Source organism: Harpegnathos saltator, unplaced genomic scaffold, assembly GCF_003227715.2.
Source record: "Harpegnathos saltator strain DR-91 unplaced genomic scaffold, Hsal_v8.6 scaffold285, whole genome shotgun sequence".
Lineage (NCBI taxonomy): Eukaryota > Metazoa > Arthropoda > Insecta > Hymenoptera > Formicidae > Harpegnathos > Harpegnathos saltator.
Window position 1 is genome coordinate 772,338 of NW_020230078.1, and position 24,458 is coordinate 796,795.

At 53.4% G+C, this 24,458-nt stretch overlaps 2 protein-coding genes across 3 annotated transcripts in view; both read left to right on the top strand.

The window, feature by feature from the left end:
- The window catches only part of LOC112588762 (uncharacterized), a 95,902-nt gene extending 87,544 nt beyond the window's left edge, over positions 1–8,358 (top strand). The window contains exon 6 of the mRNA XM_025299572.1: positions 7,815–8,358. Coding sequence (XP_025155357.1) covers positions 7,815–8,006 — 192 coding nt within the window. The 3' untranslated portion in view covers positions 8,007–8,358. The remainder of the gene's footprint in view (positions 1–7,814) is intronic.
- Positions 8,359–8,477: 119 nt separating this feature from the next.
- The window catches only part of LOC105192485 (homeobox protein prospero), a 30,410-nt gene continuing 14,429 nt past the window's right edge, over positions 8,478–24,458 (top strand). For both annotated transcript variants that reach the window (XM_019845686.2, XM_019845687.2), the window contains exons 1-3: positions 8,478–11,628; positions 12,009–12,479; positions 15,002–15,156. In XM_019845686.2, the coding sequence (XP_019701245.2) occupies positions 8,845–11,628; positions 12,009–12,479; positions 15,002–15,156 (3,410 nt within the window). In that variant the 5' untranslated portion in view covers positions 8,478–8,844. The remainder of the gene's footprint in view (positions 11,629–12,008; positions 12,480–15,001; positions 15,157–24,458) is intronic.

Consider the following 24,458-nt stretch of genomic DNA (forward strand, 5'->3'; position numbering starts at 1 on the left):
CCGCGGCCGCTCTCCGCGATATATGGATCGTCGGAAGTCACCTTCCTCATTATCATACCAACAGGCCGCTCTCGCTCACTCGGACACAGCCTTCATCCTGTGTCCTAGTCACTTACGGCTCGCGGGTGACCAACCCAAGTGCGCTCCGGTGCACGATCGGTCGCTCGGAAGGGCCCGCCGCAGATCGTACGAGTTGGCTCGAGAGCCACTGGCCTGGGGGACAAGACGCAAGTCCATTATACTCAATCACGGCATGATTGGCTCAAACGATCAGACCACCGCTCGCCGCGCGTCGCTCCGCGGAGATTCGCGCGCGGACGTGCCACGTCGTGTCTCGCTACGTCAAGAAGAAAGGATCCTGTTTTTCCATCCGTGCGCGCTTGCGATTCCCCGAGCCTCTTCGGAGTCTCAGCGTCTGTGCGACGCTTTTCGTTGCCGGCTTCTCGGCACACATAAGCGCGTACATTCGGCAAGTTTACCTGGCGAGTCAGTCGCACGTTCTTTCTTGCTTGGACACTGTCTTTCTTTCTCTCTCTCTCTCTCTCTCTCTCTCTCCCTCTCTCTCTCTCTCCCTCTTTCCCTCTCTCCCTCTCTCCCTTTCTCTCTCTCTCTCTCTCTCTCTCTCTCTCTCTCTCTCTCTCTCTCTCTCCCTCTCGTCGATTATCAACGAGCATCAAATTTGCCGTCAGTCAAGGAGATATTCGATCGATATCAAACGCCAGGAAACCAGGTGTTTCCAGTCCTAAGGGCGGTCCAAGGTGTGTATCGATTGTGTAGCGCAAGACCACGAATATAGATCAAGGTCCAGCTGCGTCGGAAGTGTCTCGTGGAACCGACGTTCGTGACTATTTGTCCGCGTGTCTATTCTCTTAGATCGAGACAAGGATGGCTATCGATCTCCCGCTGACTTGTCTCCGGTTATCCTGCCGCGCATCGTTTCTCTGTCTCGCTCTCTCTCTCTCTCTCTCTCTCGCTCTCTCTCTCTCTCTCTCTCTCTCTCTCTCTCTCTCGCTCTTCCTCTACTTCTCTTTGCTGACTCGCGTGTCGTTAACGTGACGCTCTCTCGATGTAACTTTTTACGAGCTGCAATTTGACGTTGGACGTACGAAAACGCGCTCGGCGACGCGCGGCTAGCGGGTAACCTCCTCCCTGGAGGAACGACGCGTTCCTGCCTACATCCTGGCATACTTTTAGATACGCCAGCACCCCCAGACGCCCCCACGGAGACGTCGCGCCGCTATACGTCGCGCAAAGCGCACGAAACTTTGGCAATTGAATATAATTAAGTAATTCCGGCCACCCGATAATGCCCGCGGCGCGATTGTCGTCGTCGTCGTCGTCGTCGTCGCAAAAACTGGGAAGCGTGTTGGCCAGCTGCCATAAGAAGACCGCGCCTCGGAATGGCGACGACAATAACGCCGGTAATCCTGGACGCTCTTGGCTGCCAATATGCCGCGAACGTATCTCCATAATTGCCTCGAAAAGTAGCCCGTGACCAATAAAAGGCGGAGAGCAGAAGGACCGAGATCTGCCGTTAAACCGACCCGATCTCCTTCTCGGCGATTGGTCTGCTCCCGATGACTTCCATATTGTCTCGTCGCCATCGTACATGCCAAATAGAGGACTTCTCGGCAATGCGAACGGTACTACGGTGGAGGAATCAGTCGAAAATCGAAGAGACGTTCGTTCCATGCTGCGATACTCTCGTGATGGCATTTCCGATGATCGCTGACACGCTTACGCGTCGACACGTGGAGAGTAAAGAGCCACGTCGACAACGCATATCGAGAGATATGCGTTGTTCGGAGCTGGCAATGCGTAACTGGAATGCGCAAGCATTCGTGAGGACTTTTCATTTCCAGCCGCTCACAATCTCCTGCGCTCTCTGCACATTTCATCAAGGTTGCGAACTCAATCGGGCTGCCGGAGGAGCGTTGAAGAACGCGCTTAAAGAAAGCAACGATCAAAGTTCCCGCACGTTACGCACACGCGGCCAGGCGGCCGGCGTCGAAGCGGCAAGAAACCGTTACTCCTCCCCGGCACGAGTCAGTCTGTACGTACTCGTGCGTTTCTTCAAGACGTTAGAAAGGCGGAGTCCGTTCAGCCCCAAGACGTTAGGGGGAGCTTAGCGGGGTATATAACAATGACAAGGAGAAGCCGAAACGTCGGTTACGCCTCGAAACGGCAGCTGGCACGCGCTCTGCCGAGTCGTAAGGAGGCATTCTTACCTGCCTCGTCCTCTTCTCCTTCGTCTTCTTCCCTTCTTGCTGGGCCGAGCTTCTCTAAGGGGGAGCCCTCTAAGGGGGAAGCCTCGAGGAGTTACCTCGATCGAGTACACAGTCAGGGGATACCTGGACATTTAAATCGGGGACGCCACCCGGCGAACCACCTGAATGCTACCGAGGGGGCCTCCTTGATCTTGCAGTGTCGCCGGCAACGAGGGAGCTTCTCGGCTTTGATCCCGCAAGATTACGCAAATCACATTTTTCACGCCAGAGTGTCTCTTGCCCTGCGGCGAATATTTTCTTCGTCGTACATCATGGCTGCGCGACCGTGTTAAACAAATACGCGTCTTCCCTGACGCGTCCTCGTCGGTAAAACTGGGAAAAGTAACGCGGCGCGCAGTGTGGAAATTTAATATAGTATCCTTGTTTGTAACAAAGTTACATTGGACGAGAATTTGCAGTCGATTGCAGCGCGGATGGGATGAAAAATAACGTTGCTGGAGAAATGACAAGGTTTCGACAATAACATTCAGATAAACGAAGTACAGGTGGTAAGCGGTTCTAGCGAGTTTTATTGATTTTATACGCAATACTTTTAGCGGGCGATTATAAATAGAGAGATTAAATCGACCGGCGTAATTGATCCTTCGCAAACTGTTAGGTGAGTATTGCAGGTCATTGAACAAATGTGGGATTATTTTCACTGCATAAATCGCCGGCTCTCGATTTCGACCGTCACGACTTGACGTCCACGCCACTGAGGGGCAAGGACCGTTGTTCCTACTTCCTCTCCCGAGGAAGTACGAAGGGCGCCGCGCAAGGATTTTTTGTAGCCTCCCAATATCAGACGTTAGCGTTTCCCACCGCGAGAAGTCATGGGAACACATTAGAGAGAGAGAGAGAGAGAGAGAGAGAGAGAGAGAGGGGGGGGGGAGAGAGAGAGAGAGAGAGGTCGCGCAAACGTCCTCGCGTGAAAAGTCTAAGAGATTTGCGATCGCACCTTGGGAAATTCCCGGGCCGATCGTCGGTCACGCGTTGAATAAAGCTTCCATTGAGTTCTCCGTCCTTGTTCAACTTGACGCGATGTCAATCTACTCGTTCATCCAGCACGAGGGACTTGTGGGTGGGGTTTAATTGTCCGCCTAGAATAGCCAAAATGCAAATAATTTTGGATACTTTCGGCGTTCAATCGCCGATCAATATTCTATCGTTGTCGGTGCAACGAACGGACTCGACTCGACTCGTAGGTATCCCGTGAGATCAAGATTCACGACTCTCGTCCTAGACAGGATCCTTGCGAGATCTCACGTGGCTTTGCTGCAGCACATGCAACGCGCACTCCTCAGCGAACTCAGCCTCTCGGCGACGTCGCGCGTAGCGCCGAGCGCGCGAAAAATACCGGTGCTCATTATTTCGCGCTATCTACCACGGCATGAATGGAAACCGAAATCGAAATGAAAACGGCGAGAAGGTCATGCTCACGTGTCAGGAATAACACAAGCGTGGCGTTGACCCACATTGTTTTTGAAACGCGATTAAACTCATTGAAAACGACCGAAGGTAGATTAATGGCGTCGGGGCGCGTAACCGCGAAAAGCGGGGCAAAAAGCGAAACAAATTTAACGAGCTGTGAATTATGAAAATCGGTGACAGGCCGCCGCTTTTAAATGCTCTCTCGCGCTCTCTCCGGTCTGCCCTCCCGGGTCGCCGGCTCTCGCTCGCTCGCTCTCCGTCTCTCTCGCACCAGTTTGGTTTGGGCGCATGCCAGTGTGTGTTGAATCGAAACGATTCGAATGCAAAATAATAATAAAACAGTGGAGCTCGTTGAAGGCGGGTGTGGTGGGCGTCGGGGGTGGGAGAGCGGGTAGACGACAGAGAGGCGGGGTCGGCAGCGCATTAACGCAATTAACCTCCAATTAATAACACATCAATTGACACCCGGTCAACTTGTTGCATCAGAGCAGGCCGATAATATGCTGAACGCGTGTGAACCGTATGTGTACGTACACAATGTGCCCCCGTGTGCGCCTCCAGCGCGTGTAAGTACCTCCGTGCGTACATTTCGCTTGCGCACGCGTGTGTGTGTGTGTGTGTGTGTGTGTGTCTATGTACAGATATGCGCATGTACCAGCCCACATTCTCGCGCGCGAGCGCGAGCGCGAGCGCGAGCTTAAGCAAGACCATGAGCTCGTGCGTGCGCCCGCGTGTTTATGCGGTGGCGGATGCGTGTTACGGGGTGCGAGGGTGGTACGCCTATCCCCCGTGTCGTAGGCATAATGACGAAACGAATGTTACAATAATTTTATATCGGGAGGGTGAAGTCGCGTACATACCTAAGCGGAGGCGTGCGTGTGCGTACACGACGGACATGGACTGATGAGCACAGTCGAGTTCCCATGCAACCCCCTGCGAGAGCGCGCTCTCGCCACATGACACCTACAGGGGGTGGAATTCCGATGCACATGCCATTGCCGTGTTACCTCGACAACGCCATGTGGGGTACGCGCACCATGTAATGTGTGTCTCGGCCGGTGACTGTCTCGTTTCTTCTCTCCTTCCTGCTTACCTTGCTTCCTTCCGCTTCTTCGGCCGTTTCGCGCTTTCGGCACAGCTGAAAATTACACGGAGCCGCTTCGCCGGTTCGCCGCGTCGGCTACTCGTGTGAAATTTTGCCGCGCGGCGCTCCTGAATCGCAAAGTATCTCCGTACGTCGCATCATCTACTTAGGAAAACGATCGCACGTAATATAGATCATCACCTTGAAGTTCCATCGAGGGCTCCCCATGCATTAATCCTACGTATTACTTGCGGACCCTATCACTGTGCACTATAATCGCTCTTTGAAATCTACCCACCTGCTTAAACGATAAATATCGTATGACGCACAGGAAATAGTCATTGGTGGTTCGTCGATGTGTCTTTCTTGCGCTCCGGGGCAATAGTCGTTGATCTTAGCACGCATCTCGGCGACGCGTGCCCACGAGCGTTTTTCCACGTTTTTCCCCATTTTTTGTGCCCGTCGCTTGGTTTTTCAATTCAAGGGAGGGAACAATTGCGCTGCACGATCGCGTTCTCGTCGCGTTCGGTCGTTCGGCAGTGCCAAAAAAGATCCGGTCATCGCACGTATATAAGACTGCCTGTCCGCGTGCTGGTCGCAGCGGCGCCTCTGTCCGCCTTCGTGAACGTTCGTCGCGTTCGTCGCGTGTAATTAGCTCGTCGTGTCTGCTTCCGAATCGACGCAACAGTGGGAGAGTTCCTGAAGCCATTTCCGGCGGGGCACCGGCACCTTTTTGTTTCCCCCTTCGCGTCCCACGCATGACGGCGCACGGGGAAGCACCGATCAAAAATAGGAAAGACCAGACGTTCGTCCGACCCCCCTCGAAGCGTCCCTTCCTATCCAGGTACAATCGTTCCGTAGACGTTATCGAGGTCGACACCATATGTCACCTTTGGTGTAACGAGTCCCGCAGCGCGAGTCCGCCACCCCTCCGAAGTAATTGCCAACGGAACAAGCTGGCAATTTCTCGGAACGAGAATCGCTCCTCTTCGAGGAAGCGGCCGAGAGAACGCGTTAACTTGTCGTAATTGAACATTTACGTAATAATGATTCACAAACGCCTCTCGACGAGGACGCGGACGATGCTTCAAATGCGACAACGCATTCGCTCGCTCGTCTCGCAGCGGTGCGAGATCCTTCCTGTCGAAGCGCAACTTGCGCTTTTCTCCCTCCCTCGTTGGAAGGAGAAAAAGGCGAGAAAGCAGTTGTATATATTCCTCCTCTCCACCTCCCTCGCTCGAACGTTTCTTCCCCGAGACTGACCATCCTCGGTCAGTGCGAAAAACTCAAAGTCCACCACCCTTGATCCACTCGCGCGATCGTTCAACTGCTTTCGCGTCGCGACGCACCACGTCTTCCGACGCGAATTCTTCCGACTTCTCGATGCGCGACGGTATCAAGGTGTCCTCGAGCGCATGGGGTTTACGCGTTAGCGTAAATGAACTATGGAATATGTCGGCTTATTGAGCGCAGGTGCTTTAAACTGCTCAGCTGTTGCTTCGAATCTCCCGTACGTGTGCACAGACACGTGCGCGCCCGCACGCTCGCCGTGTGTCGGTGTGCGTATTCAAGCTCTACGCCGCAATACATACGTGCGCTCGCACAACCGTCTCACTTACGCACTTATACGCAGCGTCAATTGAACTGCATGACGATCGGAACGTCTAACAGGCCGTGCACCATTGACGAATGAAGAGCGATTATTTACGCGCGCCAACTATCGTGCCGGATTCTATTAAAATATTTCGCAGCGGAACTGCCGAGGGGAGGAGGCGGGGGCGCAGACTCGCGTCGACGACGAAGAAGCGGGGGGGGAGGGGTGGGGGTATCGTCGGGGGCGCTGCAGTAACGCGAATTCTCGCATCCCCGATAACGGGCGTCTCGCCGAGCCGACTGTCGGCTCAGAAGCGAAATCGAAAAGCGGACGCGTCGTTCGCGAGAACTCGATTTTATCTTACTCGTCTCTCTCTCTCTCTCGAGCGAGCGAGCGAGCGAGCCGGATGGACCTCGTGCGGCGGCCTATGATCGAGCGCGCAATGAGCGGGCTATCAATTACTTTTTGTACCCTTTTCTTTCGCCGAGTATCGACCAACGACGGCATGCATCCCCGCGACGGAGAGACCGTTCCAGGCGGAACTGCTTATGTATCGAATAAGATATTCAACGCAAGTAATTTTCTTATGGCCGTTTCTCAGGCAAACCACCCCTTCTTCGCTAACCCCGTCGTAACTCACTGTACTTTGAGTTTTTGCTTCGAGCGGCCGAGCCGGCTGTTCGGACGAGGGTAAAACACATCGCTCGCGACAGTCACTCGCGGTTCTTCTTCGTCGCCGTCGTCGTTCCCACCGTCGGCGTCGTCGTATCCTCCTCCGTCTATCGTGGTCGATCACTGTATTTTTAACCGATATCCCCTTACCCACCCGCGTTCTACCGCGACGTAACGTGACATCATCGTGCGATGAACCGATGTACTCTTCCCAATTGAACGTTCGTGTCCGAAAACATGGGAAATGTTCCCCGCGCTCTCGCTCCTTGGGACTCGCTCGTCGCGTCGTCGCGTGCGTGTGAAGCGGGCAAAGTGAAACGTAAAAAGAATACGAAAAGACGGGGGAGGAAAAGAAAGAACGGACGAGACAATCACGCGTATCTCCGTTCCTCTTTGCGAGAAATGTTCGCGCGCGCGCGCGCGCGCGCGACGAAGCATCCGAACAACCGAGAGAAATTTTCGTACGTCGCGCTGACCTACTCTCCGCGCGTTTCTTTCTTCCGCAAACTCGATTGATAGTTAAAATAAGATGCGCCAGTAATAAGAGAGGCAAGTCCGTACACACGATGGCGCGTACGCCTTCCGACTACGGAAACGATGTTTCTTTCAACGTGACGGTCTATATACAGCGCTTAAAATAATCCACGGCGCGCTATTACTGTTGCCGTGAATCGATTCTGTCATTACATATATAGACAAAGGTTGTCCGATTCGTCTTGCCGGCACAGATCGCTCTAATATGGACCGTCGTCTCTCTTTGTTGCAGACGAATAGGAGAATTGCGGCCACGAAAATCGAGACGAGGGAGCGAGGGGCACTTAGCCCTTTGGCGAGCTCGAAGGATGCAGCTCCCAGGCGGGAGCACGAGGATTCCGCCCGCGAGAGCACCGGCTTCTCTTCTGGTAATCATCAACGGCAACAACATCGCGACGACCACCGGGAGCAAACGCATCAGTAGCAAGAGCAGCAGACGCGGCGGTCCCGGTTGCAACAATCACCGTAGCAGAAGTAGTAAGAAACGCGATAGCAGCGGATACAGACCCTATAACGAATCGACCCTTCCGAAGAAAACCCGCCATCCCGAGACGAAGGCGGACGGCCGACACCGAGTCACCGTGCAGCAGCAACCTCAGCCGTTGGCGTCAGCTCTACGGCGGAAGGTGCGGGGCGAGGAATAGTGAAGAGAAAGCGCAAAAAAAGCGAGAAACGACGGAAGAAGAAGAAGAGGAGGCGCGAGAGAAGGAGAAGAAGGAGAAGAGGAGGAAGCAGGAGTTCGTTGGGAAAGAGAAGGGTGCCGGCGTCGTCGTCGTCGGCGGCGGCGGCGGAGGAGGGGGAGGAGGAGGAGGAGGAGGAGGAGGAGGCGGCGGAGGAGGCGGCGGCGGCGGCGGCGGAGGAGGTGGAGGAGGCGGAGGAGGAGGAGGAGGACGACGACGAGGTGGAGGAAACGGCGGCGGCGGCGACGACGACAGAGGAGAAGGCGGAGGAGACGGAAAAGGAAGAAGAGGTGGAGGAAGAGGAGGAGAAGAAGACCGAGGAGACGACGAAGGTAAAGGAAGCAACGCAGAGGGGTGGCTGGTGGCGAACGCGCGCGCGAGGGGTGGGGATCAGCAATAGCTAGAAGGTACGAGGAGAAGAGGCGGCTGTGGTAGGAGAAACGGAGAGACTACATAGTGCAGAAGCCGAGGCAACGCACTAAGCCACGAGGGGCTATTCGAGCGAGAAGGGGAGGGGTGACAAGGAGCCCTGGCGGGGAGGGGACGCGGAGGCCTTCGGGGGGCCGACCAACCAGACGGCCGATGATGTCATCGGAGGAGGAGACCGAGTGTTTCGCCCTCTACGGAGCAACCACGGAAAGCAAGCAACAGCAACTCCTGAAGAAGCAGAAGCGCACCAGACAGCGCGTGGACGCCGGCGAGCCGCGCAACAGCTACTCAAGTATACCGAACTTCAGCTCCCGACCATCCTTTCTCGGCGGTGGTCTATACGGCTCGATCTTCAGTGGTAGTGGGGCACCGTCGCACCAACAGCCGCAGCAGCAGCAACCGCAGCAGCAGCAGCAGCAGCAGCAGCAACCGCAGCAGCAGCAGCAGCAGCAGCCGCAACAACAACAACAACAACAACAGCAGCAGCCGCAGCAACATCATCAGTCGCAATCGCAACAACAACAGCAGCAGCAACAGCTCCAGCAGCAGGCTGGAGCTACAGGCAGCCAAAGTCATTTAGGTACAGTTACGACGGGTCCTACAACCCAGCAGCATTCCGCCCACGCGGCCTTCGGCTTCTTCGGGGCTCCGGGCTTCGGCCCCGCCAAGATGCTGAACGAGTTACTAGGGCGGCAGGTGAAGCAAGCCAGTGACGCTGGCGGATCACCGCCCGAGGGTGGTCACGGGATGACCGGTGCCGGCATGGATCCCGCCTCGAATCTGCAACCGGGCGCCGTGGTTAATTGCGACGACCCCGCCACGGCCGACCTCACGCAGCACATGCTCCGCGACATGCTTCTGCAGGGGCGCAAGCTCTCCGCCCTCGGTGTGCAAGAGCAGCCCAACAATAACAACAGTATACACAGTAACAATAATAACAACACCACCGCGGAATTACTTAAGTCTCAGCATCAGCAGAGTCCCCAGCAGCATCAGCAGCAGAACAGTGATAGTGCGCGCAGTGGAACAGTGCAGAGTGGCGGGGAGGAGAGTGGTGATGGCAATAACGTCGTGAATAGCGCGAACCACAGTGACCGTGATACCGTGATGCCGGGCGATGCTGAGGACAGCGCCGAGGATGCTGCGTCCGCGGCGCGCGCGATGGAGGAGGCTTTCGCCGAGGCCGGTATGGAGCCGGGAGCAAATCTAGACGGATCGGATTGCGAGCAGAGCTTACCACCCAGCCCAACGGCGCCGAGGTCAGGCTCCGTTTCTGTCAAGGAGGAGATACAGGAGTCGCTGAATATCAAACGTAGCCCCAGTCACTCCCCCTGTCCAGTCGTGCCGAAGACCGAGACGAGCTCTCCGACGACGGAGATCAAACGCGCCCGCGTGGAGAACATCGTCAGCACGATGCGCAGTAGCCCGGCGCTACAGCCGGCTACGGTGAACGGCTGCAAGAAGCGCAAGCTCTACCAACCTCAGCAGCAGACGGTGCACCACGTTATCCAACATAGTGTCAACGATACCATGATGGACGACGAGGACGACAGCGAGGAGGAGGAGGATCCAGCGACGATCAGGCAGAAACGGGAGGAGAAGGATAACCTGAAGTCTCAGCTGAAGATGCTGCACGAGCAATTGGCGGAGATGCAGCAAAAGTACATCGAGCTCTCCAGTAGAATGGAACCGGACACGAGTGAGAGCGGCGACGCGCCACCCAGTCCTCAGCATCAACCGCAACCGCCACCCAGACCGCCACGACCTCATCCACCGCCGTACAACGGCCTCCCAGCCCTCCCACCCGATCACCCGCACGCAGCGGCTGCCGCTATGTATCACATGGGGCACAAACTTTACTTCGAGCAACAACACGCCGCCCTCGAGAGGATGAAGCAACATCAGGAAGCGGCCGTGAGGCAGCAGCAGCAGCAGCAGCAACAGCAGCAGCAGCAGCAGCAGCAGCAGCAACAGCAGCAGCAGCAGCAGCAGCAGCAGCAGCAGCAGCAACAGCAGCAGCAGCAGCAGCAGCAACAGCAGCAGCAGCAGCAGCAGCAACAACAGCAACAGCAGCAGCAGCAGCAGCAGCAGCAACAACATCAACGACAAAGTTCGCCACCGCCACCAAGCCAGCCTCAGCAACAGAGCCAGAACAACACTGGACCTTCGACGCCGCAGACGCCGCAAATGCAATCAGCCACCACGCCTATACAACATAAAGACTTCCAGGAGAGGTTAAACGTCTTCAGGGGCGCCGCGGCGGCAGCCAGCTCGTCCGGTCCTCACATCACCGGAGCCGACTTGGAAGGCTTAGCGGATATCCTGAAAACGGAAATCACCTCTTCCTTAACCAATCTGATCGATAGTATAGTCGCGAGGTTCGTGCAACAGAGGAGGTTTCTCGGTAAGCAGACCGAGGCAGCGCAGGCTGCCGCCGAGCAGCTCAACAAGGACCTCCTTCTGGCGAGCCAAATGCTCGAGAGAAAGTCGCCGAGGACGAAAGTAGTCGATAGAGGAGCACCACAACCACCCGGTGGCCCAAACGGGCCACGGGGGCCCCTCAACGGTGGGCCCCCTCCTCCACAACCCACGGCATTTTCGCAAATCGGGTCCATAGGTGGTGTTCCTCATGGCCCTCACGCTGGCCCCACGGAAAATAACCTCAACCAAATGAATCAGCTGCCCTCGCACGGGAGACCAAGCGTTGGAATGTTTCAGACGCCAAAACCGCCGACGATATACGCGATGGCCTCCATGCAGGCGCAACAACAGCAACAGCACCAGCAGCAGCATCAGCAACAACGCGAGCAGCAGCAAAGGGAGCAACAGCAACGCGACCAATATTGCAATATGAGGGGTGACGAAAGAGAAAACAGGGATTCGGAACAAAACGAAGCCCTCTCGCTCGTCATGACGCCAAAGAAAAAGCGTCATAAGGTGAGCATCGCTGCGTATCACACACGTTGGATATATCGATGCGATTTGTACCGATAAATTTTCGCTGAATCTTCCTCGTATATGTAAGCGTCACAAGGATGTCAATTTTCTTAATTGTCGAAGATTTTCTCAAAGTAACGTTGCGTAAATCGAACAAGAATACAAAATATCGCGATCTCTCGATTTTTCACGATCTCTTATTTATTCCACACGACTAGTTAGAGCGAGAGAGAGAGAGAGAGAGAGAGAGAGAGAGAGAGAGAGAGAGTGTGTGTGTGTAGTGTATAGAATTAAATAATATTAAAATATTAATTTTTAATTATACAAAGGGACTTGATTGATCTGTCTAAAAAGAAAATACTAATTAGTACGCTTTACAGGTGACGGATACGAGAATTACTCCCAGGACGGTGTCTAGAATCCTAGCGCAAGAGGGAAACGGATCGCAAGGAGGTAGCGACAGTCCCCCGCCTCCTCCGCCACCGAGACCCTACCACGCGCCACCACCGATGCTGCCGGTGTCTCTGCCAACGAGTGTAGCGATACCAAATCCAAGTCTCCACGAGAGTCAAGTGTTCTCGCCCTATTCGCCGTTTTTCAATCCTCACGCGAGTCATCCTGGTCAAGTACCACCTCCGGGGCCACATCATTTACCCGCGAGTCCTCCGGGTGGAGGTGTAGAACTCAGGGATTCCCCTCCACTGCCCCATCCGCCGGCTATGTTGCATCCAGCCCTACTGGCGGCAGCCCAGCACGGCAGTCCGGATTACGGACACCTTAGGATGGACAGCAACGACCGAGCTAGCGACTGCAACTCAGGCGATATCAGCTACGATGGAATTCAGCCTACAATATCCTTTACTAATACTTGTGCGCTAAGAAGCAGTCGTGAGCATCGCGTGAGAACTTCAGATAACCGAGTCGAAATGATTTTATGTTATTACGGTAATTATACACAGAAGAGAAATATCGTATCTGTCGGGCGTTCATTCTCCTACAAAAGGGGACTGTTTTATCGCACAAATAGAAAAATCTTATCCGAAGGTATATCGCGCGATCGCAAGGGATATAAATACGTAATGCCACTCGGGGGAAAAACGGCCAAGACGCGCGGGAATATTTTTCGAGATAGACTGCAAGTAAAACTCGAAAAGTTTGGGATGTAGCGGCGAGTGTTTGAGCCAGAGGGGTTGAGAGAGAAAGAGAGAGATGAGCGAGAGGGTGGGGGAGAAAAAGGGAGAGAGACACACACACAAACACAGAGAGAGAGAGAGAGAGAGAGAGAGAGAGAGAGAGAGAGAGGGGGGGAGAGAGAGAGAGAGATAGAGAAAAAGCTGAGCAAATGGCTTGCTCATTCGTCCGCTCGCTCGTCCGCTCACTCGCTCTCTCCGAGGGCGGCTGGAGCGAGGAAGCTCGGACGAATGTTAGATTAGTTTGCCACGGAGTTAGGCTAATGTTGGCTGCACCTACGAGTAGAGTTTGTCCGGCAACAACGCACCGAGCCAAAAGTTCTTTGCCTACCCGGCCCACCCTCAGCCTCCAGTCTCACCCAACTTCGCAAGCCAATAATCTGTCCTGCAATTTCGCAATTCAGCCTGAGCATTTCGGCATTTCGCGAACTTCCCATCTCGAGCGTCTCCTCGACTTATCGTAGATAAGCCACTTTTACCGGCTTCGCAGTGCTAAACTTTGCGCATCGAACTTTGCCCGCGAATATGCACCTGCTCTTCCATCGTGTGCGCGCACGATGGTGAAGAAAGAGACGTCGTTTCAAACCCTACAGCTATTTTTCGGTCACCTCTTGCATGATACATGCGTGGCAATTTGAAATTATTTACTCGACTGAAATCTCATGGGTCGATGAGAGGTTGCTCGCTTCCGTAAGCGACATTTCTTTTTCATATTTTCTCTAATGACGCACCTCTAATGACACAATTTTTAAATACCGTCCATTTGCCGTGTATAATTATTTACGATTTTTTTTCTTACTTTCGGTCGATAAAACGATGAATTTTGGAATATTGTAACATTTCGCTGAGAGAGGCTCTTCCGCTCGACTCTCCCCGAGCATCGTCCGCGCTACAAACTCGCGGTGGCTGAAGGATCGCGTTACAGACGGATAGTCATCTCCAAATCCTATCCGAATCCTCGTCCTCGTGACCTCTTCCGGGACGATGAAAATAGCCGCGAAACTGCGCCTGGTTAGGACACACTCTTAGGATGGTCGGAGGGAAAAGCGAAGCGGCGAGCGCGGAATGGTTGAGCAGCCCGATTATCGCGCATGATCCACCACGCCGCGGCTTGCTTCTGAGTTACCGAAAGAGCGTGCAGGGAGACCACCCGATAGCTCCGCGGACCGGAGTTCGCCTCGGTGCAACGAGGAAAAAAAGGCGAGTGTGAGCGCGCGCCGGTCGCCCGATGCAATGTCGGAACTGCATCCACAGGCGGCCGTTGTTGGACCGGGTCGCTCGATCGGGGTAGCGTGTCGTTCTTTGCCGCCTTTTTAGTCGGCCTTTGATGTAAAATCAATGGCGCATTTTTTCACTCCCTCCTCTCTCTTGAGGTAGGTCGAGCGCATCGTCGCGCATCGCCGTGACGCGCGACCTGCTGTTCCGCGCTCCTCCGGACGCATCCTAGTCTCGTCGCGCGCGGTCGTACGCGCTGGTATCGGACGCGGTCGAAAATTCATCTCACCGCGCGCGCGCAGGCACGCGCGGTTCTCCCTCGAGTGTTCTCGAGTAAAGCCCGAGTCGCGAGATCGCGATCGATCGCGGCTCCCTACGGCGCGGCTCTGAGTCGCGGACCAGCACGCACGGAACGCGTACCCGCTCCTACAAGCCCGTAAATTCGCTGGACAGCGTGATGTCGCGTTAAAACACGAGAGACTCGAACGGACGAATTAATTGAATAAGATCGCGATGAAACCACATGTGCCGAGATCCTATTACCGGTAAGGAGTCGGTAAGGCTTCTGCTGAGGATACGGCCAATCGTAGATTAACTTGGTGGTAAGAACCCTTCTGCCGCCTACCCTCGCCATAGCCATAGCTTGTACGATTTCTAATCCGACTCGATACGAAAGAAAACACGATTATTTCTGAGATACTCTGGTATCCGCGAAATAACTACACACGTATTTATATATCTCTCTCTCTCTCTCTCTCTCTCTTTCCCTCTCTCTACGACACTTTCTCTCTCCCTCTTCATTCTCTCAATCCTCCCCTTCGTAACCGTAAGGTAGTGAGAGAAAGAGAGGGAGAGAGAGAGAGAGAGAGAGAGAGAGAGAGAGAGAGAGAGAGAGAGAGAAAGAAAGTCTATTTTTATATCATTTGCGTATATTTGTGTACACATCTATTTCCTTAACCGCGGTGAACTCGTCGACGCTGACGCCGATGCATCTGAGGAAGGCGAAGCTGATGTTCTTCTGGGTCAGGTACCCGTCCTCGGCCGTCCTTAAGATGTACTTCCCCGACATCAAGTTCAATAAAAACAACACAGCGCAGCTAGTCAAGTGGTTCTCCAATTTCCGGTGAGTAATAGCCGATATTTGAAATTTAGCGTAAGATCACAGCGGACAGTGTTTCAATTAGATGTCGTTCTGCAAGTGACTCGCGCTTGTCCACACGAGATTGTCGTCCATGAAAAAAAAAAAAAAGAAAAGAAAAAAACTAAGTGGGACATACGTTTGATCGAGAAAATAAGATTCGCCCGTACGTGCGAGAGAATCTCGCGCGATATTGAAAAATAGACGAACGAATCGACGCTCTCACGGATGCTCGTCAAGACGCGAATTGTTTTTCGTTGAATTCGACCAGCTCGGTATTCGACTCGTAAGTCGAAAGTGAACGCAGTCGAATTGCGGATCGCGATCGGCTAGTGTAATAACGGAAGCGACCAACCGAGAGTCTCCACGGGGACGAGCGGACAGTCGTGTCGAGCGGATCTCGAGGACCTCTCTTGGCGGGCAACCTGTCCTGTCGCCACTCCCCGACGTAATCTCGGACATTTTCGACCTCATTCGGTATTCCCTCGAAAGTATGAAATCGTGGAAGACGTTTCTGATAACGGGCGCGTTTCGTGTATGCAAACGAGAACGAGGTTTTCGAGGAGGGATCGACCACTCCCTTTGCAGAAGCGGTCAGAGCCCAAGAGACGAGAGTCACGATGGGTGTGCCCGAATCTTAATTACCCTCTCTCGTAGCAGCTGGGGATAAGTAACGCTGCCTACATAGCGGCAGGTATAGAGGCGTAGGAGGCCGTAGGTACCGACGCATACTGTCCGGCAGGCATTAGCCTGATTATAATTAGGCTGAGTACAGCACAGATCCAAGATACAAGGCGGTCGAAGGCGGCGAGCACGTGGCCTCGTCGGTACATTATTACCGCTTTCTTATCGTGAGGCATTCGCGACCGCTTTCTCTCTCTCTCTCTCGTAAAATAGTAAGTCTCTTCCGTGGTCCCACGTGTCGCGGTGTCCTTATAGCGCGGCGCGGAAGCCACGTGTGGCGCCTCTAATAGCGGCTGTCCGTGTCCGGGTGAGACGTGCGTGCGCCAAGATAAATCGCGCGTACGCGGGCAGCAGGTAACCTCGTTCAATTCGAGCTATACTCTTCTCTCTCTCTCTCTCTCTCTCTCTCAGAAAAATTCTTTTACGCCGCGTCTCGTGTTGCTACTCGACTAGCCGGCGAAATGTTTGCTCCGAACATTTTTCATTGTGCTGAAATACCAAAACTGTTTCGAATTGATGCTTAGCATGATGCGTTACATAGTTTTACAGAGCCGACGTGGTAGCCAAAGAACAGTCGGCATGTCAATGTGTGCGCGCACACGCTGGAGATTCAACGGTAAAAAGATTCTGTCCATTTTCGCGCGCGATGCGAGCATCGCTGTTAATTATCAGTCTATTGTTCTCTGTAATTTTATTCATTGGGACTATCAAAAAGAGCGGAATCGCAGATAAAAGAGCGCGCGCGCGGTCTGTTTGCGGAACTTTCAAACGTCCGGCAAAAATTGCGCGCTTGTATTTCACGGTATGCACAAAGCTAATTACTCCGCTCCAACATATTTCGGTACATTTGGCTCTGTCGGCCCCAGGCTTTTTCGCCTCTCCTTCGCGATTTCACCCTCCGCTCTCTTCCAAGTCTTTCTTAACGAGATCCGCTCGCCGAATCTGCGGCGTCTTGCGTAGCACAGTGCGAAAATTAAAGATCCCTGCGAGAAGTCGGACGGACAATTTGACAATTAAACGAAAAGTTTCGAGATGGAGAGAGACAATTTTCAGCGTTTTTATCGTCTTACAGTTCGAGCCGCTTGTACATACGTTTCGCATAGCAAAGATGCTTTCTTTTTCTACAGTTTGTTTCCTCCTCGCGATCGAGATGGCCCGACACTTGCGCTCGTCGCGGCCCCCCCTCCCCCCCCGGGGTTTTTTGAGGAAAATCGAATGCGGGACAACTCGAAGATGTCCGTTCTGTTTGTCCGTTCGCATTCGGAATTTCTTCCCTTTGACAACTAATCACGTAAGGGTTTGCGCGGGACTTTTTCCTCCTCTTTCCTCCAACGGCAGCTATCGCGCGCGTGCTCGATCTGATAGCCTAATGCACGGCTTCCTATGCGGAAATGCCTCGCTACATTATTCTACGCTCCTACGTCCGTGCACGGCCAACCCTCTCCATCCTTTCCCACCCTAGATCATCGTTGTACTTTTGTCACGAGAACGGCCCGAGAACCACCATCGCCGCCACCTGCTACGTCGATTACTATATTGTCCGCTCGTTCCCGCTATAAAATATACAGAGACCGTAACGACGATCGCAGAACCGTGAGTGCGTTCTTACTGATTGTTCAATCGCCGACCATCGATATCATCATTGATATCAATGAGACGACATGTATACCGCAGCGAGGAATAAAGAAGGCGCAAAAGTTCCATTTTTTTTTCCGTTCGCTGATAATGTAACACGCAGCTTTAATGTGATACGTAGCTTGCTCATAGTCGCGCAATATTTATGGCTAATTATCATATGCGGCCGCTGGCAAAGTTGCTATAAAGAGAGACGACAAAATTAGTCGCGCACACTATCGCCGTTCTGATATTTAACTAAAAATACGAGAGACAGTTATCCGAGAACACGCTGAGAGTATCCAACATATAATACATGATAGAAACGTGTAATTTCTTTCTCACAAATAGCTTCGCATACACACACACACACACACACACACACATATACATGCGCGCTCACACTGACTAGGCTCGTGCATTAATAACGTGGATATAAGAATAACGAATAAGTAGAATTTAATCATATCATATTTACCTCCCCCGTCGCCGCGATGTCATTTATCCGCGTAAGCCCAACGGCACGGCAGACGCCGTAGAAAATCGGATCCGAGGAGAGACAGATAGATAGAGAGGGAGAAGGGGAGGAAGAATAGAGCGAGGAGCAGAGTGATAGAAAAAGAGCGGCGGCGAGAGACGACCGTGCACAAAGCGATCGTTCGCACCCTATTTTCTCACGCTCACGCTCGCGTCGAATCGAAAGCACGTCCGATATCTTACGGAGACTCGTTGACGTCGCGCGTACATCATCGGACCTGCTTATACCGACGATATTGACAGCCTTCGTTCGATGAAGCACGCCGTGGGGGATGATTGGGGTCGTCTACGATCCAGGCTACCGTGTGTGTGCGTGTTCTCGCGTCTGCCGCGCCATGTGTGTACGTGTGTTGGTGTGCGCACGTACCCGTCTCTATCTCCGCGCATCTCTCCCCGTTCGTCCGACCTGTCTGTCTGTCTGTCTGTCTGTCTGTCTGTCTGTCTGTCTGTCTGTCTGTCTGTCTGTCGGTCGGCTGGCCGATCGGTCGGTCGGTTCACCCCCGCGTGCGCGAAAAAGAGAAAGAGCGCGAGAAAGAGAGATGTGCGGGCGGGCTGGGGTTCGTTCGTTATCAGATCCCACGGTAGGACACGCGACTGAGGTAGCAGATCCTATCTGCGGGATGGAAGAAATTTTATGTCGTATAATGGACAACGGACGACGCACACGACACGGCCTTAACCGCGCGCGCGCGCGCGCGCGGACGGCGAATCGACTTCGCGCGAAAAAGCCAGCCGTCTCGGTACGCGGTTGGCGCTCTGCGAGAATCGGCCAGCGATTTTCCGCGCCTACAATCGCGCGTACGTGCGAACGCGCCGCCGTTTCTTTACGCGACACCTTCCCACCGTCCGCTTCTCTCCATCCTCTCTCTCACCGCTCGTATTTATTATGCGGGATTACATATTAAAATTTCCATTAAGCGCGAGAGGGGAAATTTACCTCTTTAGAAATCAAACGTGGACGACTGGACGCTCACTCTTTCCTTGCGATGTCTCCGGGGCTCGGCAACCGACCGACGCGTTTTACTCGCGCAATTTCTGTTACACGTGTGCAAACATTTGCGGCATGTCATCGGCTCGCGGAACATCTCCTGACAAGTGTTTGGGCAGTTCAAATAGCCTTCTCTCCCACCTTCGCCCTTTCTCTCTCTCTCTCTCTCTCTCTCTCTCCCTCTCCTCTCTCTCTCTCTCTCTCTCTCTCTCTCTCTCTCTCTCTCTCCCCCTCCCTCCCTTTCGAATTCTTGGCGTCGGGTTAAGAGAAGGGATTTATACACAGGGCGAGAATTAATCGGGCTAAGTATACAAATAACATCCGTGAAAAACCCCACGAGGCGAGGAAAGGCGATATCTTCGACAAAAGGAGATCTTCGAGTGGCGGTTGACGAGAGAAAACGCGAGCTAATGAGACGGCCACAGGCACAGAGCAATATAATGCCGCGAGAAGGGCGCGAGGAGACAGCGCGGGGGGGAGGGGGGCAGGGCAGTGGAGAAGGAGGAGTATACGATACGAATGAAGAATCGAAAACTCTCGAGTCGTCGAATAATGAAGTCCGCCGCGATAAATTTACCCAGTCACGCTTTCGAGGGGTTGCTGCTTATCGTCGTGAAATATTGGATAATTCTCGCGGAATGGGGGAACGAGGCTCGGGGTGGGTACTCAGTGTGCGCGAGTTCTCTCTCTCTCTCTCTCTCTCCCCCTCTTTCTTTCTAATTTCTCCTTCGCCTCATTCTTATCAATCGACGATCATTTCGTGGACGGACATTACCGTGTCGTCGTGTTCGTCCGCGGAGCGTACCTACGTCACCGCCGCCGCCGCCGCGCCGCCGCCGCCGCCATGTAGTCGGGGGTAATGACGCGGTAATTTTCTAAACACAAATTTCCTTTTTCAACCCTTATCTCCGCGCCCGTCGGACACGTGACCGGTCGTTAGCGTTCGCGTTCCTCCTTCGTGCGGTCTGTCTACGCGCTCTAAGTAACTACCGCCTGTCCCGACACGCACCTCCGCCGCTTCCAGGTAAAAGCGCGCCTTGCTTATATCGAGCGTGATCTTCTCACCTGGTGACATGCCATTATCGGCAAGCCGCGACGGCAAGAACTCCCGGCGGCAACTCGTAGCAATTAGAAGCGGCGGGATGAAACAAATAAAAAAAAAAAAAAAAAAAGCGATACTAAATCTTCGCTCAACGACGAATGTATTTTAATTAATTACCGCGCTCATGAAGAAACGTCGAATGTGCACTGTGCGATGCGCATTGTCGTTGATTTTTAATTAACGCCGGGCTCGCACGTGAGAGAAGAGAATTCCGTCGTGCTCTGCTCTGTCTTGCGCATTTAAATATATATATATCTCGTTTACTCGTTAAATCGAAGAGGTTCTTAGACGCGAGCACCCCCGCCGTTCTCGTACAATTGCGCGCCCAAGAAAAGAGCCAATCGTGCGAGAGCGATCTCCGGAAAGGGAGTAGAAAAAGAAATACAAGGGACTCCGAGGGAAATGAGCAAGTAGGAATCCTTTGAGACGAAAGTTGCCGCGAGCTGGAGGTAGGACCAGAGTTAACGCATCGAGATGAAGAATGCGCCGGAGGAGGGAAACGACAGTGGCAGCGCTAGAGAAAAAGGGGTAGGACTGCGGGATGTATCTTAGCCGTTCCGTATCCCGTTAATGAACAGAAGGAAACTTTGATCTTTGACTTTCGAGCAGCGCGGCCTCGTCGAGAGTGCTGCGAGCGGTCTCTCGAAGAAGAGGGAAGACTGAGAAAGAAAGCGCAGACTGCATCTCCTCGCGGTGCTCACAAAGGGATGTCCGGAATGCGGGGATGTAAAGAATATGAGCACGCATCACAATGGTCGTAAGGCAACTCTTTTCGGGGGAGAGAGCGGGTCTTTCATGCACGTCGTTTTATCGAATCTCGTTTGTGACACGACCTCGTTATATTCGCAAGTCGTTCGAGACCTTTCACTTCGAGCTAAAATATATCATTGCACAGTTTTCTTTTTTTTTTTGTTTGTTTCTTTAATATCGCTCGGTGTCCGAAGCATGAGCTTTCGTCGGCGTATCAGTGAATATTGCACGCTGGACATCGAACAGATGGAGAACGCATCATACGGAGACACACACGTGACTTCGCGCGAATTCCCATCTTGTCGCGTAAATATTTCCTCGCACGCCTTGCACGTCGCGCGACGCTTTATTAACGTCGTGATAAAGCCTCGTTAATCGACGCCAGATCACGGGTCTCGGCGGGAACTTTACGAGGGAGTCAATTTTCCAAAGAATAGTAATCCAGTTCGTTACTGTGTGAGTGGAAGTGGATAAAGTAGCCTGCGTCGAACAGGGCTACCTCCCCACACGTGGTGGTTGTGCGCGTAAACGGCAGTCACTTAATTAAAAATTACTTAATTACGTTCTTGGCACTAATTAGTTACGCTTGGCTCTCTCTTAGCCGTGCGCCACGACTACCTCGCCGCCGCAGCTACCTACTTCTTCTCTCTTTCCCCCGCGCCCTCTGCCCATCTCGCTCTCCCGCCCCAACCCTTCTATAATCCTCACCCTTTAGCCGCCTGCTCCATCGTCTCTTACACCCTCTTTCGTTTCTACAGCCCGCTCACATCTACCCGCCGTCGAGATCTCTGTCTTGGTTGCGGTTCTTCAGTCTCTCTTTTTTTCGTAACTACTTCCTCGTAGCGACTCTCTCTCTCTCTCTCTCTCTCTCTCTCCCCCTCTCCTCTTCTCCTCCACCCCTACTCAGTTTTTCTCTTTCTCTCTCTCTCTCTCTCTCTCTCTCTCTCTCTTTTTTCCCCTGACGTCCTTCCTCTTTTAGACGGATATCGAATCACCGACGAGCCAACTTCCCGGCGTACCGTGAATTTCCCCAGGTTACGTTGGATCGCTTCTTAAACCACCGGTAGATTCGTCGACGATTTTCAAGCGCCGCCAACCGTCGCGACCCAACCTCCATGAACCGGCCATTCTCGCGACTCAACCTTGCGGAGACTGCTTTGCTCGCATCGTTAACGACTCCGGATATTTAATGCGACCGAAACGCAGCAGCGCGGCTGACGCGGCGTCGTCGAGGTCGTCGGATACGACGTAACTGAAAGAGGCCTAACGCGTCTCTCGCGGCAACTCTCCGCAGTTACGTACACGTAACGTAACGTCGTTTTGGCAAACGCGAATCACAGTCTCCGAGGATAATTGGCTGGAATTTCTCGTATCGTACGTTCATACGTGATTTAACATGCGAACGGTCAGGAAGAATGAAACTCCTGATCAGCACGGATAAGCACGGGGAGGGAACGAGCTTACGGGGCCCACCCTCGTGAAACGTCAGTGGCGTAACATAAGGGATTCCTGCTGGCGTTGCAGCGGGCGAGTTGGCGGCAGCGGCGGCGGCGGCGGCGGCGGGCGGCGGCGGCGGCGGCAGCGTCGTTTCTTCTCGAATTTTTTGATAATGAACACAAGTACGAGAAACACGACGAGTATTGGCTGGGCGGCAGACAATGCTGTGGCCGCGGGGCTATCGTGGGAGGAACAACGAAGGAGGCGGGGGTTGGTTGCGGGGGTTTCGCGGGTGGTGCGAGGGGGAGGATGGCCGGGAAGTTGAGGTGACATGCGGGGAGGGAAAAAGGAGTAGGAGCAGGGGGCGGAGGAGGGTGATGGCAACGGAGGCTTTATAGGGGATGTAAGCATCGCTACTGCAAGGCTAATCCGCCGCTATGAGCTGCTACTTGCAGCATGAGTACGGTACACTCTCTGCCAAAGATTCTTCCGTGCTACTTTGAAGCGAATCTCTTTTCCGGCTGTTGCTGCCGGACAATTAAAAGAGTTCGTTGAACTCGCGCCTACGTAAATGTCTTCAGACCGGCGGCTCCCGTTTCTAATTCGGCATGATGAGCGTCTTGATGAGACGCAGGGAGATCGAGGTCTTACTAAAAGTCTTGCGCTACATTAATGAGAAAACTACCCTTAGAAACATGCGGATCTGTTGAAGGGGAAGCATTGTTGTATAATTCATATTGACGTCATATCATATCAACATCACTTTACAATCTATATGCACTTTCTATATGCATTTTAACAATGATTATAAAGAGACGTAATCTTTAATGACAATCTTCAAATCGTTTGAAAACGAGCGTTTGAAAACAGTCTCGCAGACTTATCCGATAGATTCGATCGTCGTAATCAACACGTGATGCAGCGTACATAAAGTCAAAGAAGAGTCTTGGCGCGCGATGAGAAACATCGGTTGCACGGCGCGTGTGACGCGAAGATAATTCCCGAATTTCGTCGAGATCCGGATTTCTCATCACCCCTCTCGTCGTTTGATAATCGCGATGACCCGAGCTAGCGAGAAATTATCGTAAGTACAGATTAAGAGAATGATTTATCCGGGAAACTGCAGCCGGTTATCCATTACGTCACGTCCATCGCCAATACTACCCATTTGCTACCCCTGCCTCCCTCTGCCTACCCTCCGTAGTCAGCAACGACCCCATGCCAGTCATCCAGACGGCCGCCGCCGTTTTTCATCCCCGTTCGAAGGATCGACGCGCATCGACTCGCGCGCGCACACGCGCATACGCACGCACGCACGCACACACACACACACACACACACCCACCCACACGTGAAATCCTAGACACGCGAGACGGAGCGCGTGTGAGCGCTCGTGCGATGCGAGTCGTCGGGCGAATCTCCGCGAAAAATGTGATATGATAATGTTCCCGGCGTTTCGCTCTAATCGGCTTTGTATCCGCCCGCGACGGCTCGTAGGCGAAGGGGTTGCGGCGGGATATCGGAAGTACTAAACGGACGGGGCTGTAGCGACGGGACGGAGAGCGGCGGGGGAGACACGGTTGGGATCCTGGGGGCAGTCGAGAGAGGCGAGCTTGTGCCAGCCTCCATGAAGGATTTAATTTACATCCACCGACGAAAAACGCGGAAAACAGTTTATCAAAAAAGTTACCGCGCAGGCTCGGACTGTAGAGCGAGAAAGCGAGCGAGGTAGCGGGCGAGAGATGAGAGAAAGGGAGAGAAAGGGAGAGAAAGGGAGAGAGAAAGACAGAGAGATAGATAGAGTGAGAGAGAGAGAGAGAGAGAGAGAGACAGGGAGAGAGAGAGAGAGAGAGAGAGAGAGAGAGAGAGAGAGAGAGAGATGCAGGACGCGAGGGAACGGAAGAAAGAGGGTTACACGACGGCAGAAATGAAATTGTCCGTGCATGGATTACCGCCGACTTCGTTATGCCCTCGCATTAGTGCTCTTCCCCTACCAATCTCTCTCTCTCTCTCTCTCTCTCTCTCTCTCTCTCTCTCTCTCGCTGCTTCGTCTACGCATGCATTCTTCTACATCCGGAGGCTGGCGGTAGCGCTTATTCGATATCCGCAAAAACGGTACCTAAATGTAAGCAGTTACGAAGGAAAATTCTTAGGTCGTTTCCGCTGGTAAATACG